Consider the following 12,993-nt stretch of genomic DNA (forward strand, 5'->3'; position numbering starts at 1 on the left):
GTAACCCATTCTTTGTGATTGGAGATCCCGTGAATTAGATGTGAAAGACAAGCTGTTGGTCAACTGAGAGGAGAGTATCCTTACTATTCACAATACCACTTCATGAAGATGCAATACTTTCCTAATCTGCATGGCAGGTTGATGTATATCTTAATGTGTTCTAAGTGGCTTATTTAAGCAGAGATGTTATCCTGCAGAACATCTTTTGAAGAACACACCTATATGAGTCTGATTGTCAAACGTCGCAATCTATGAAAGTAGGGTTCTCTCTAGTAAACTCATGAAAGGTCATGGAGTATGACGCATAAGCTCCACCCGCGGGGAAGATCCACGGTAGCCACGTATCGATCAAGGCTTTATGTGAAGCTAGATTCGCAGAAAACTTGCAGTTCAAGGCCCAGTCCACTGTTCAAGTTGCTTACTAGTGTAGCATAGAGTTCTAGGTGGAAGTTCAACTTAACAGTCTCCACTGCAGTACCGGTATATAAAACAGTGTCTTGGAACCAAAGGCAAATTTCTGTGTGCCTATGTGATCTGGTGGGGGATTGCTGGAATTTAGTCTATTTTGGGCAGCCCAATAATTATTTCAGAAATTCCTAATAAATCCTAAAGGCCCACTTAGCCCATTTGTGCAAGGCAAGGGATACTACTAAAGTTTAGTCCCACATTGCTAGTTTAGTGGGAGTTGGACCTCCTTATAAGGGAGGTTCTTTCCCCACTTGTACGAGCATAAGAACAAGAGGGATATCCACGCGCGCTCCTCCTCCGCCGCCCGCCTCGTCACGACGCGCCGCGGGTTGCGGGAATGAGCCGAGCCGATATCTAAATTTTTGCCACGCACGACGGGTATACGAAAGGTCACGTGGGAGTTGAAACGTTTTCTGTAGTGGACACTGAATTCGAACGGCGCGCCTCTTCGGCCGCTTCCTGTTCGCTTTGTCTCCCTTCGTTGCTTCACCTCCTGCCGCAGCCTCTTCGCGTCCTTCTCCTGTGCCTATATAAGAGAGGTCGCTCCTCTCCAGCGAGACACAACAGAAGCTCCTCTTCCTCTCGCCACAAAGTTCCGATCACTGCGTTGCTGCTACATTCTTCCCCATCCCGTCTTGCGGCATGCACCGCAGGTCGGGACAGTAGGCCTCCGAAACCGCACCTTTTGAGTCCTATACGGGAGAAGGGTGATAAGGTTTTGGGGAGCGCTCAGCGCGACTACTGGCTGCTTCATCACGGACGATCCGGTCGCCGACGACTTCTTCCCCGACGTCCACGACCTCCTCGACGACATGGCAGGCGAGGACACCGACCCCAAGTCCAGCGCTTCTGCTGCTGCTGTCCCGTACGTGTTCTTGTCTTTCCTGTTAAAGATTCTGCCGCAGTTCCTTGTTCTAGTCCTTGTCCTACACATGATAGGTTCTACTTCATATATGCTACTTGCTATACTGTCTGCTTTAGATATGATAGGCTACGGTTCATATATGCAAAAGCTATTTACCTTTTCTCTGTCAGAACGCATGACTTGTTTTATCTCTACTATATTAGTCATGCTTTATCTAGTATTTCTGTTAATAAAATCATTTGGTAAATTGCTCATATTTCCAATATTACCTTGGTTCGAATGTCGTCAATCTAGCATGAGCATACACACCTGAATTTCTACCGGTTCAATGGCTCCAGTTTGTATGAAAATCTGACAAAACCATCCAATTGGTTGTCCTTTTTTTTTGGGGGGGGGGGCTTGTCCATTGAGCTTAACAAACCAACAAGGTCGCCAATTCTAGATTTTTATGACCGGAGAAAGGCAAAGTGGTCTGATTTATGGCTTTATCTGATAACCAATGAAATTGTGTTAGATTCAAACAACTAAAAAGAAATATGAACAACAAGTGGTAGGCTTGGCCATTGAGCTCAACAAACCGGCGGGATTACCAATTCTAGTTTTTTATGACCGGAGAGAGACAAACTTGTCCGATTTCTGGCTTTATCCAACAACCAATGAAATTGTGATAGATCCAAACGGCTAGAAAGAAATATGAACAACAACAAAATCATCAATAAAACTAAAAGTTATCAAGAACTCTTTCAAAATCACCCTCTCTTGATCTTTTTTTTTTGCAAGCTGTAATAACCCCTAAACGTGAAATCAAAATTGGTTATACCAAGATCACATCCTTGATGGGTGGGTTTTAAAACCGCTCACTTCTCATGAAATTGCCATAGAAGATAAAAAAGAGTACATCGTTTCTAAGGAACAAACTGACAGCATGTTTTTATGGTTGGGGATAACAAGTTGATGGGTTCTTTTGTAGGGTGACCACTTTTTTAGGGTTGAAAATATTTATTTCTCCTATTCATTTTTTGAGAAGGAATTTATTTCTCTTATAGGGTGCGTGCCACTAGGGCTGGTGGGCTGACGGTCTCACAGCCGTCACCCGAGCCCAGCCCCTACCCGACGATCGGACGGCCTTTGTCGCTCGACTCCCACTCCCCCAGAGGCGCCGTCTCCGTCCGTCCGTGCGTCACCCACTCACCGTGTGTGGCGGCCGCCGCCCACGGCGACGTGCGCCTCCTTCCTCCCCTCCCTCCCCACTCCCGTGACGTCACCGCCACCCTCCGCCCCATTCCCACCCACCTAACCAAAGCCGCACCACACGTCCCGAGGCAGGCGAAGGGGCAGAGAGGGAGCGGCCATGGCGGCGGTGGTCGGCGTCCTCGCGCTGCAGGGCTCCTACAACGAGCACATGGCCGGTGCGCGCGCGTTCTTTCCTCCTCGCCTTGCCTGCGCGCGTGTCGTGTTACTGATTTCGGGTTGCCTGCGCGCGTGTCGTGTTACTGATTTCGGGTCTGGGTGCAGCGCTGAGGAGGATCGGGGCCAAGGGGGTGGAGGTGCGGAAGGCGGAGCAGCTGCTTGGCATCGACTCCCTCATCATCCCCGGCGGCGAGAGCACCACCATGGCCAAGCTCGCCAACTTCCACAACCTCGTAGGCTCTTCCTTTCTCACATGCTTCATAATCGCCGTCTATGTGTGTATGTGTATGTGTATGTGTATGTGTTGATGGAGGCTCTGCGAAATATCTCTGAATCTATGCATCAGCCATGACACTTGATGGTTCACTGGAAGGTGGGAATTGGACTCAAATGATAAGGCTCTTTCTTTGTTAGATTCTGCCGTAGCTGAAAATGACTCAAGTGGGTACTACACCGCACTAGTAATTGGTTGCACATCAGAAAACGAATCAAGCGGGTTAGCACGCTGCACTAGTAATTGCCTGCCCAAATCTAGTATATTAATCACTGAAATTTGATCAAACAACTTGCTTTTGATCAGATTTGAGAAACACTGTCTTATCCTTATTGATGCACATTTCCCCCCTGTTTGTTTGGAAAACCAAAGAGAGGTTGTTTTAGTGCTTCATTGCATTGATCAAAAGGAAAAGAGAACTGCATCAAAGTCAAATTTCAGTTAGTCGTCTATGTGTAGTGGTGCTGGCTGTCGAATAGAGAATTGTGAAAAAGGGTAGTCATTCGAAATGGCAGTAATTTTCGACATTTCCTCTACATGGTCATGGCATTGTAGCCTGTAGCTTCAGCAGAACAGCTTGTGACAGATTTACTCAATTGTTACCTGTTTATTTACTTACACTGTAAAATGCTCAAACATTTCAACCCATCTTCTTTGCAGTTTCCTGCACTTCGAGAGTTTGTCGGCACAGGAAAACCCGTATGGGGAACCTGTGCTGGGCTCATCTTCCTTGCTAACAAGGCAGTAGGTATGTGGAATTCTGGACCACCGACCAGTAACTTCTTAGGACTTTATCTCTATAAGATTAATTGATGGGACATCATGACTGATAAGCAATATAACTTGCAGGGCAGAAAACAGGAGGCCAGGAGCTTGTTGGTGGACTAGATTGTACTGTCCACCGTAACTTTTTTGGTAGCCAGGTAAATTTGAGGTCCATGTTGTTTATTTGATGGCTAAATTAGTTGGTAATATCATTTGATCTTCGAAAGTTCATCAGATAAATGGGGAAGAATGTGAACACCATGTCTGATTGCCGACTACATTTCTCTTGCAGCTTCAAAGCTTCGAAACAGAACTTTCAGTGCCAATGCTTGCAGAGAAGGAAGGAGGGAGTCATACATGCCGTGGCGTATTTATACGAGCACCTGCTATCCTAGAAGTAGGCCAGGATGTTGAAGTATTAGCCGATTGCCCTGTTCCTGCTGGCAGACCCAGCATTACAATAACATCTGGCGAGGGTTTGGAGGTTTGCGTTTTTTTTTTGCTCTCTTGAGTTTGATCATAATATCCATCTTCTGCTGCCAGTTATCATATTCTGCCCATATTTGAAAAGATTAGAGTTGTAGGGTCCAATGTAGATGGACTCAATAGGATTTGTCGGTCTAATCAAATAAGCACAGAACTGATGGGCAAATCAAATCTTGCAGGACCAAGTGTACTCCAAAGATCGGGTGATTGTTGCAGTTCGGCAAGGGAACATCCTTGCCACCGCATTCCACCCAGAGCTAACATCAGACTCTAGATGGTAAGCGTTCTACGTCCATGTGACTTTATGTTATTTACTTCACCACTCAGTGGCCAAGCTTTTAACACTGAAGACACATTGCTTGCGCTCTGCTCCTCGCCAGGCATCGCCTCTTCTTGGACATGGACAAAGAATCTCAAGCAAAGGCCTTGGCTGCGCTATCGCTATCTGCATCCTCAAACGATGCAGATGTTGGGTCGAAGAATAAGGCTCCTGATCTACCCATTTTCGAGTAGAGCTAGGAAACCCGAAATTTGATTATCCGGTTGGTGACAGGAAAGGATTCTGGGCATTTGTTATGCCCAGTCCAAAGAATATTTTTGGCGTCAAAGCTGTGCCAATCAAAATAATGGCCATTGTGCTCCAAACACTATGATATTGCTATGACAAGGAGGCTGACCAGTTGGATTGGATCTGTGTGTCAGTAGTACTTTTTTCGAAAAGGGGTGCTTTATTACTTAAAAGATTTAAGCATTACACCCGGCCTCTGCATAACTGAACTGAGATGCACACAACCAACGTCACTGTAGTACTACGCGTCTCGTGAATGCCTGAATGGTGATGTATATTTGTCATGGTTTTCATGTCAGCTTGATGAAAAAATTCTTCTAGTGTGATGGTAGATAATGCCGTTTTGGTTCATATTTACTGCTGAGTATCTTTGATATTACTCCCTATGTAAAGTAATATAAGACCTTTTAGATCACGAGTACTATGCATTTGTCGCATTGGTGAAGACAACTGGAGAAAGCATTCTTCTCTTGTGTCATTATCTTGTCGGCGAAGGTTGTGATTGACATTGCGATGAATTGTAGTAATCTCTTTATCTTGCCCCGTATCTGTATAGCTATTTTCATTTGTTTGTTTCGTGCCCATGTTTCTAGAACAAATTATAAAATAAATTCAGAACCACAAAATTGGACAACGACCGAAGTAGAGCTCCAAAAAAGTGCACGATGGCTGAAAGAGAACTTTGATTTTTTTGTACATTTTTTGTGGTGATTTTTTTACATTATAAATATACTTCTTACAACGATCATTATAGATATAGTACTCCCTCCGTAAACTAATGTAAGAGTGTTTAGATTAATATTTTAGTGATCTAAACGCTCTTATATTAGTTTACAGAGGAAGTACTTTTTAAAAGTTGAACATTGTAAATATAATTTTTTTTTGCGGGGTAACATTTATAAATATATACTTCGAAATATGAATCAGCAGTAGGACTGGGAGGGCGAACAAACCGTCACGATTAACCCAGGAAAGAAACGCAAATTTGCCGTAAAGTGCACGAAGAGTCGAAGACACTTGGCAAAGGCGAGATATGCGGATCCATCTGTAGTTACGACAAGTCGTAAGGACCGCAACGCAAAAGGGAGAGGTCTCCTCCTTCCCCAATCCCCACGGCCAAGTCCAAGGCTCCAAATACAAAATGGGCTCCAGGCCTTCCCCCAAACCCTAAACCTCGCAAAACCCTCCGCCCTCCCCCCTCCCCCCGCTCCCTCGCCGTACACCACCACCGAAGCGGAGCGCGGAGCGGCGATGTCGACGGCGGCGGCTACGGTGTTCCGCGGGTGCCGGGCCCTCATGTCCCCGGCGGCGGCGGCGGCGGCAAAGGGGGGCAAGAAGACCGCATCGGCGGCGGCGGCGGCGAAGGGGGGCAAGAAGCCCGCGTCGGCGGCCGCGAAGCCCAAGGCGGACAAGAAGCCGGTGGATCCGAACAATCTCCGCGGGATCATGCGGCCGGTGCCGGTCTCGGACGCCCTGCGCAAGTTCGGCGGCGCCGCTCACATCTCCCGCTCCGGCGTCCTCAAGATCGTCTGGGACTACATCAAGGCCAAGGACCTCCAGGTAGTGCCCGTGGACGGAGCCTTAGCTCTTCGTTGATCCTATTTGTGCGGCCTCAACTGTATTGCGCTGTGTTCGTCGGGCGGTGGGGATTTTTAAAGAAGCGAACATCATTTTGGTCGATTTGGTTATAGATTGTCTCGACTTACCAGCCAGTAGCGATTGTATTGCCTGGTTTGATGTTGGGATTGGGGTTTTTTTGCGGGGAGGGGGGGATTTACTGCTGTATTGTTGTCTTTTGGATATAACAGTAATTGGCACATTAAGTTTGACAAAAGTTTCATCCAAGTGAGTCTAAATATGTGTTCTGTTCGACCCTGATAATTTGTGGGTTGTGCTTAAGATAAAGCACCTTTCATTTGTTTGTGTTGCAAGATTATTGTAGGGGGAAACCTCTGTAGTTCATTCCTCATTTCCCTGTCTTAGATAGATACTCCTCCTGTTCGTAAATATAAGTCTTTTTAGATATTTCAATATGGACTATGATGTAGTCCATATTGAAATATCTAAAAAACTTATATTTAGGAACGGAGGGAGTAGTGTATTAATCTCACTGGGTAGAGTGAGCTACTAGCATTTTAATTATGTGCTGAGGTGGTTGCATAGCTCTAATACTAATGAGCAGGCCACTTTCTGTTCAAATTTTCATGTTCAGTCTTGGTTCTTTCTGGATGCGTGTTGCTTGGTGTCTATCGAGCACATCACCAACAATACTTGTAAACTGGTGTTAGGCCCTAATCTTTCTGTTCACTGTGTTCCTCTGGTGAGGCAAGAATTTCTGTGTGTTTGCAGGAATTCATGCATAATTGAGAGTTGTTTGATACTTTGATAAAATGTCTGTATTGTTGATTTTACCTTTTTATTCCCATGGTTAAACCTATATGATCTAGCTTGCTGTATCAAAATTAGTTAATACTCCCTCCGTTTCAAAATAAGTGTCTCAAGCTTAGTACAGTTTTTTATACTAAAGCTAGTACAAAGTTGAGACACTTATTTTGGGATGGAGGGAGTAGTTTCAATTGAAGTCCACTCTGCACTTGCAATTTTATAAACCATAGTGTTGTAATTTTTATTATATATGTTCTATTGACTGCTTTTAGCCAAGTTATACTGATGTTGCATAATCTATTGGCTAACTAGATACCAAATGCAATTGACCATTTTACTAGCTTGCCATCTATCTGCAGGAATTTATGTATAATTGACAGTTGTTTGATAAATGCGTGGTTTGTTGATTGCACCTTTTTAATTGCATCGTTGATCCTATATGATGTATAGTTTTCTTTATGAGAAACAGTTAGTGGTTTCCGTTTGAAATCTACTCTGCAGTCTCCACTGGCAACTTGTGAAGTCATAAAGATGAGGTTGTAATTTGTATTTTAGATATGTTATTCTGAGTGCTTTTAATAGCTAGCTCAATTATTACTGATTTTGCACAATCTATGGACTGATTAGGTAAAAATTGAATTGACTGCTTTACTAGTTTGCCATCTGTGGTCCTGTAATACAAACTCCCTCTACATGATTTGCAGAACCCACTGAACAAGAGGGAGATCATCTGTGACGAGAAGCTCAAAACCATCTTTCCTGGGAGGAACACGGTTCATATGATGGAGGTCACCAAGCTCTTGTCCCCTCATTTCGTGAAGACTATCTAAGGCTGTCGAGTGGGGGGCCAACGCTTGTGCTTTCTGCCCAGGGCTAGCGTTGGAATGGAAGGCTTCTTTTGCGATCCCTGTCCAAGTCATGGTTCTACTAGGTAGTTAAGTTAATACGGAGTTCAGACTTCAGACTTTGTTCGCCATTTAAGGGTTGGGGGTTCGGTGATGCATGTAAGAAGGATTCCCTGTGTTTTGTGGTTCGTTCGGTGTTTGGGGAATTTGAGGATTTGCCACGCCTTTAATTATACTTTGAGGATTTGCCCCCGTTTATCCTGTAACTGAGGATTTACCACACATTTGCTGTAATCTTGAGGATTTGCCCTCTGTACACGGTTTGGATCATTTGGCAGATTATAGTATAAATTATGTGACCAAAATGCCCCTGGTCCAAATCAGGATGATTAATCCCAATCGGACATGTATCTTATCTCTTCTTCCTTTTGCCTGTACTCTGTTCGTCTGGATGGCCGCCCTGCAACCTCGCCGTACGTCGTGCGACCTCGCAGCGGCTATACCGGCAAGGGCGTCCTCCCTTGAGCTGCTGCTGTGTGGTGTTGTGCCTCCTTGAGCTTGCGACGCCCTCACTGTGCGCAACCTTCCACGAGCTGCCGCTGCATGCTGATGTGCGTCCGTGAGATGCAGCGAGGTCTCGCTGTGTGGAACCTTCCCCGAGCTGCTGCTTCCTCCTGCTGACCCTCGCCGAGCTTGCTGCTGCCGCAATGGGCTCTGCCTTTCCCCAGCTGCTGCACAGGTTCGTGCTCTCCCAAATCTAAGGAACTTCAGACTTGTGGTTCTGTGTACTTTCTGAAGTTGTGAGCTTCAGATTTGTCATTCTGGGTACTTCTTAATATTCTAATTTCTGCTCCGCCAAATGATCTCAAATTCTCCCAGAAATTCACGGTTTTCCGTAATTGTTTCAATGTTTCCTGCATAATTTCAATTTTAGGCCAAATTTGACCCAAAAATAGGCTGGAAATGATTTGTTTTTAAGTTTATCTATTTCTGTTCGGCCAAGTGAGCTCAAATTTTCCCAGAATGCTCAATTTAAAACTCTTTATTTTCTGGAATTGTTTCAACCTTTTCTGGGTAGTTTGATTTTTTGGCCAAAAAATTTGTGCATCATCAGGCTACCACTTGGACAGCATTTCTTCACAAATCATGGCAAGTGCAAACATTTGGTTACAATAATAGATAGTCTGACTCTGACATCCATACATAAGAATCAACAAACATAGTTCGACACAAAAGGACACGACATAGCATGTTCAGCCCCCAAAAATGACATGGCATAGCATCTAGTTCACCACATAAGCACGTCACGATCTACGTTCTTTTTCTCTTAGGGGTCAACTTTCTCGCACGCGAGGTTGAAGGTATCTCTGTTGGCTCTGATGATTCATCATCTAAGGCCATAGCCAGCATCCTATAAAGAGTGGAATAGTAAACATGAGAGATCAACTTTGGACTGCAATGAAATAATCATTTTACTGTATATTACCTTCTTGTCACTGGCCTAGGACTATCATGGAGACTGGCAGGAATAGTAAGCATTTGCCTATTGGGTGTGCCAAGAGGAGCACCACCAATTTGCCTGTTGGGTGTGCCAATAGGAGCACCACCAATTTGAGGTCCTGGCTCATCATCTTCAGCAAGATATGTTCTTGCTCTCTGTTTTCTCTTCCTGCAACATGATACAAAATGCATATAACTGGAAACAATTCATAACATGACAAAAGTAATGCAAAATATAGTTGGTTATATAATTACCTTTTTTTGGGACCATTTAAAGGGCAACCAGCTTGTCTGTGACCTAGTTCATTGCATCTTTTGCATCTGTTTTGGCTGCCCAATTGTTTAGGTTCTTTCTTTTTTGGACCACCTTTTCCACCTTCGAGGGCACTCTTGTACCTCTGCTTTCTAGGCCTTCTAGGCGGTCTTCCTTTGTCAATCGGTGCATCCATGTCGAAACCAACATCCACATGAGGCCATTGACTCCTATCTGTCATGGGCTCAATCTCACCTGCATAAGCTGCCCTAAACTTGTCCAAGGAGAAATAATTATGAACATAGTCTACCCATTTGGGGTTTCTCCTCCCCATAAAAAATACTAGAGCATGCTCACAAGGCTTTCCGGTGTGCTGCCACTCCAAACAAGTGCATTCATGTTTGTCAACCTTCACACATGCCTAAGACTGTTTTTGCTTGTGTCCCTGACTTCACAACTACCATTACCTGATTTTCCAACTTTTAGATGACCAAGCCCTCTAGTCCTATTGAAAATCTGTTGAATAACAGCAGGAATGATCTTTCCCCTCAATTTCTCCCCAATTCTCCTTCTTTTGTATACTAGTTTCATCAACAATTCTCTATATGTGTCAGCAAGCTCATCAACAGGCAAGTCTTTATAATCTTTTATCCAGTTATTAAAAGACTCGGCCAGATTGTTGTTTATATAATCACACTTGATGTCTGCATTGAAACTGCATCTCATCCACTTCAAACTGTGATAGGTTGACAAATATTCATGCACACGGCTACTAGCTGCCAAGACTTTCTGCATATGATGGGAGAAAACTTCAGGCCTATATGCCCTAGCAGCAGGCCACATCCTACCAAACACATCACCTTTGAATTTTTTTGTGAAGTTTGCCATCAAGTGCCTAAAACACTCTCTCTGTTCCACATGAGGAAAAACCTTTTTGACAGCATTTTCTAAACCTTTGCATGCATCTGTACATATAGCTAAGTTAGGGACTGAACCTAAAGCTCTATTGAGTTGTGACATGAACCAAGTCCAGTTTTCCTTGGTCTCTCCATCAATGAACCCAATTGCAACAGGAAACATCCAGTTATGACCATCTGATGCTGTACAAGCTGCCAAGTGTCCTCTCCATCTACCATTCAATGTCGTAGAGTCTATGCTGAGATATGGTCTACAACCAGCTAGAAAACCATCTATGGAAGGTTTAAGAGCCATAAAGAATCTGTGAAAGTGGACTTTACCATCTACTACCTTGGTATCAACCTCTACGATGCTCCCTGGAGATCTCTTCTCAACTTCTGCTTTGAAGTTATGCAAATTCTGAAAACTCTGCTTCAAAGTGCCATAAATCTGTTTTTCGGCTCTAGATTTACCCGCCCAAACTGTATCATAACCAATGGTGATGTCATAAGTTTCTTCGAGTTTCTCTTGTAGTTCTTTACATCCTATGGTAGGATCATTCTGGAGTATACTCATTGCCTTGGCTTCAACCCAACCTTGTGTTGCCATGGTGGTTTTTACTCTGCTACTCGAAGAACACTTGTGTTTCTTACTCATCTTAGTGACCTGCATCCATACAAAACAAATGGCCTATGAGAAATAGTACTGCATTCAATAAAAGAAAATTAATCACTACCTCCGATCCATATTACTCATACTTAAGTTGCGACAAGTAATATGAATTGGAGTACTAGAAACAGAAGTTATTGTTAGCAAGAAAGTTCTTAGTACCCTTATTGTTTTCTTATCAGCCCTTAAACGAGCAGTTATTCTCCATGGACACTTGATGCCTCTGCATAGTCCGAGATATCTTTTTTTGTCTGTTTTATATCCCCATATGTCAATTTCATTGTTAATCGCATATTGTTTTATTGCCATCCTGAACTCTTCCATTGAAGGAAACAAGGCACCTACGTACATACGAGGGTTCTCTTTGTCATATGCAATCTCCTCCTCTTGAGCTATCTTGTCATCAACAGGAATAGCAGCCTCAGTCAATAGTTGTTGGTCCTCCTCATCAGTGAGATACGCATCTTCACTAGGTGGTGAAGAAGGTGCTTCATGTGTCTCATCCTCCTCGATACCTAGAAAATCACACATATTCTCCTCTGTAACTGGAACGTCCACTTCATCTTCATTTGGAGGAGCAATCTCAATTAGGCTCCAATCAATTGGTGGTTCTATGTCCAACACCACCGAAGACCCGCATTGCTCATTGCTTTCAGCAATGTCAGAAATTGATGGCATATTGGGTTGAACAACATCACATGTTGCAAAGTTAATATCATTGTCAACAAAAGCACTTGTTTGACTCGCCATTGATTGAACAACCTCAAGTGCTTCCTCATTCGCATTGTCCACAACCACAGATGATGTAGCACTGCATAGTACATCATCCATAGCTGATTTTAGGATTTTAGGTGCCTTCTCAACAGGTGCCTTCTTAGGTTTCTTAGCAGCTGGTTCCTTAGTAGGCTTGTTAGCTCTCTTCGCGGCAGATTTCTTAGCAGGTTTTGTATGCACCTCAACTAGCATCTTCACCTTTTCTTCCTCTCCCCACATATGGTCAAGCAAATGGCTTCTCAATTGCTTGGTGCTAAACAGTCTGCATTCCTCATCAGAATCCGTATCATAGCCAAACAGATGCACCTCCTGCCATGGGCCCCATGGTATGTATTGGCTCAAGTCGTATGCAAATTTGTTTAAAGTGAGCCCCTTCCATCTAATCGATTTTTTTTCAAAACTATCACCTTTTTTATAGCATTTTCGGAAACTATAGGACGTAATGCAAAAAAACCAAAACTAGTAGCCCGCCGGCCATCTTCTGGCTGAAGTAGTAGTTTTCGGCCACAGTTAGGCCGAAGTAGGGTTTTCGGCCAACACTTGACCGAAAAGTGGGGCACCTGGCCGAAAAGTTAATTTTCGGTCAACTCTTGGCCGAAATAGACTTTTTGGTCAAGTCTAGGCCGAAAAGTACTACTTCGGTCTCGTGTAGGCCGAAGTTGCATGGCTCATGCTGAAATGTATTTTCTCGCCACCCATTTCCCGCCAACCCCTTCCCGCCACTCGTTTCTCGCCAACCCCTTCCCGTCATATGTTCCCGCCACCCATGTCCCGCCAATCCCTTCCCGCCTTATTTTCCCGCCAATCCCTTCCCGCCTTATTTTCCCGCCAATC

At 44.2% G+C, this 12,993-nt stretch overlaps 2 protein-coding genes across 2 annotated transcripts; both read left to right on the plus strand.

Annotated features, from left to right (window-relative positions):
• Positions 1–2,492: 2,492 nt before the first annotated feature.
• On the plus strand, positions 2,493–4,960 carry LOC119314836 (probable pyridoxal 5'-phosphate synthase subunit PDX2). Its single transcript, XM_037589519.1, has 7 exons — positions 2,493–2,742; positions 2,849–2,976; positions 3,678–3,765; positions 3,867–3,940; positions 4,075–4,266; positions 4,448–4,545; positions 4,649–4,960. The coding sequence occupies exons 1-7, from the start codon at positions 2,685–2,687 to the stop codon at positions 4,779–4,781; spliced, it is 771 nt and encodes a 256-aa protein (XP_037445416.1). The 5' UTR covers positions 2,493–2,684; the 3' UTR covers positions 4,782–4,960.
• A 986-nt stretch (positions 4,961–5,946) lies between these two features.
• On the plus strand, positions 5,947–8,431 carry LOC119314837 (upstream activation factor subunit spp27-like). The gene is made up of 2 exons (XM_037589521.1): positions 5,947–6,396; positions 7,926–8,431. The coding sequence occupies exons 1-2, from the start codon at positions 6,088–6,090 to the stop codon at positions 8,049–8,051; spliced, it is 435 nt and encodes a 144-aa protein (XP_037445418.1). The 5' UTR covers positions 5,947–6,087; the 3' UTR covers positions 8,052–8,431.
• The last annotated feature ends 4,562 nt before the right edge of the window (positions 8,432–12,993 follow it).

This window comes from Triticum dicoccoides, chromosome 6A (assembly GCF_002162155.2).
Source record: "Triticum dicoccoides isolate Atlit2015 ecotype Zavitan chromosome 6A, WEW_v2.0, whole genome shotgun sequence".
NCBI lineage: Eukaryota > Viridiplantae > Streptophyta > Magnoliopsida > Poales > Poaceae > Triticum > Triticum dicoccoides.

Excerpts from the sequence above, each read along its gene's own strand:
- LOC119314836 (XM_037589519.1), top strand. The coding sequence starts at position 2,685 with ATGGCGGCGGTGGTCGGCGTCCTCGCGCTGCAGGGCTCCTACAACGAG. Across the intron at positions 2,977-3,677 it reads TCGCCAACTTCCACAACCTC|TTTCCTGCACTTCGAGAGTT; the intron begins GTAGGCTCTTCC and ends TCTTCTTTGCAG. Across the intron at positions 4,267-4,447 it reads CATCTGGCGAGGGTTTGGAG|GACCAAGTGTACTCCAAAGA; the intron begins GTTTGCGTTTTT and ends CAAATCTTGCAG.
- LOC119314837 (XM_037589521.1), top strand. The coding sequence starts at position 6,088 with ATGTCGACGGCGGCGGCTACGGTGTTCCGCGGGTGCCGGGCCCTCATG. Across the intron at positions 6,397-7,925 it reads TCAAGGCCAAGGACCTCCAG|AACCCACTGAACAAGAGGGA; the intron begins GTAGTGCCCGTG and ends CATGATTTGCAG.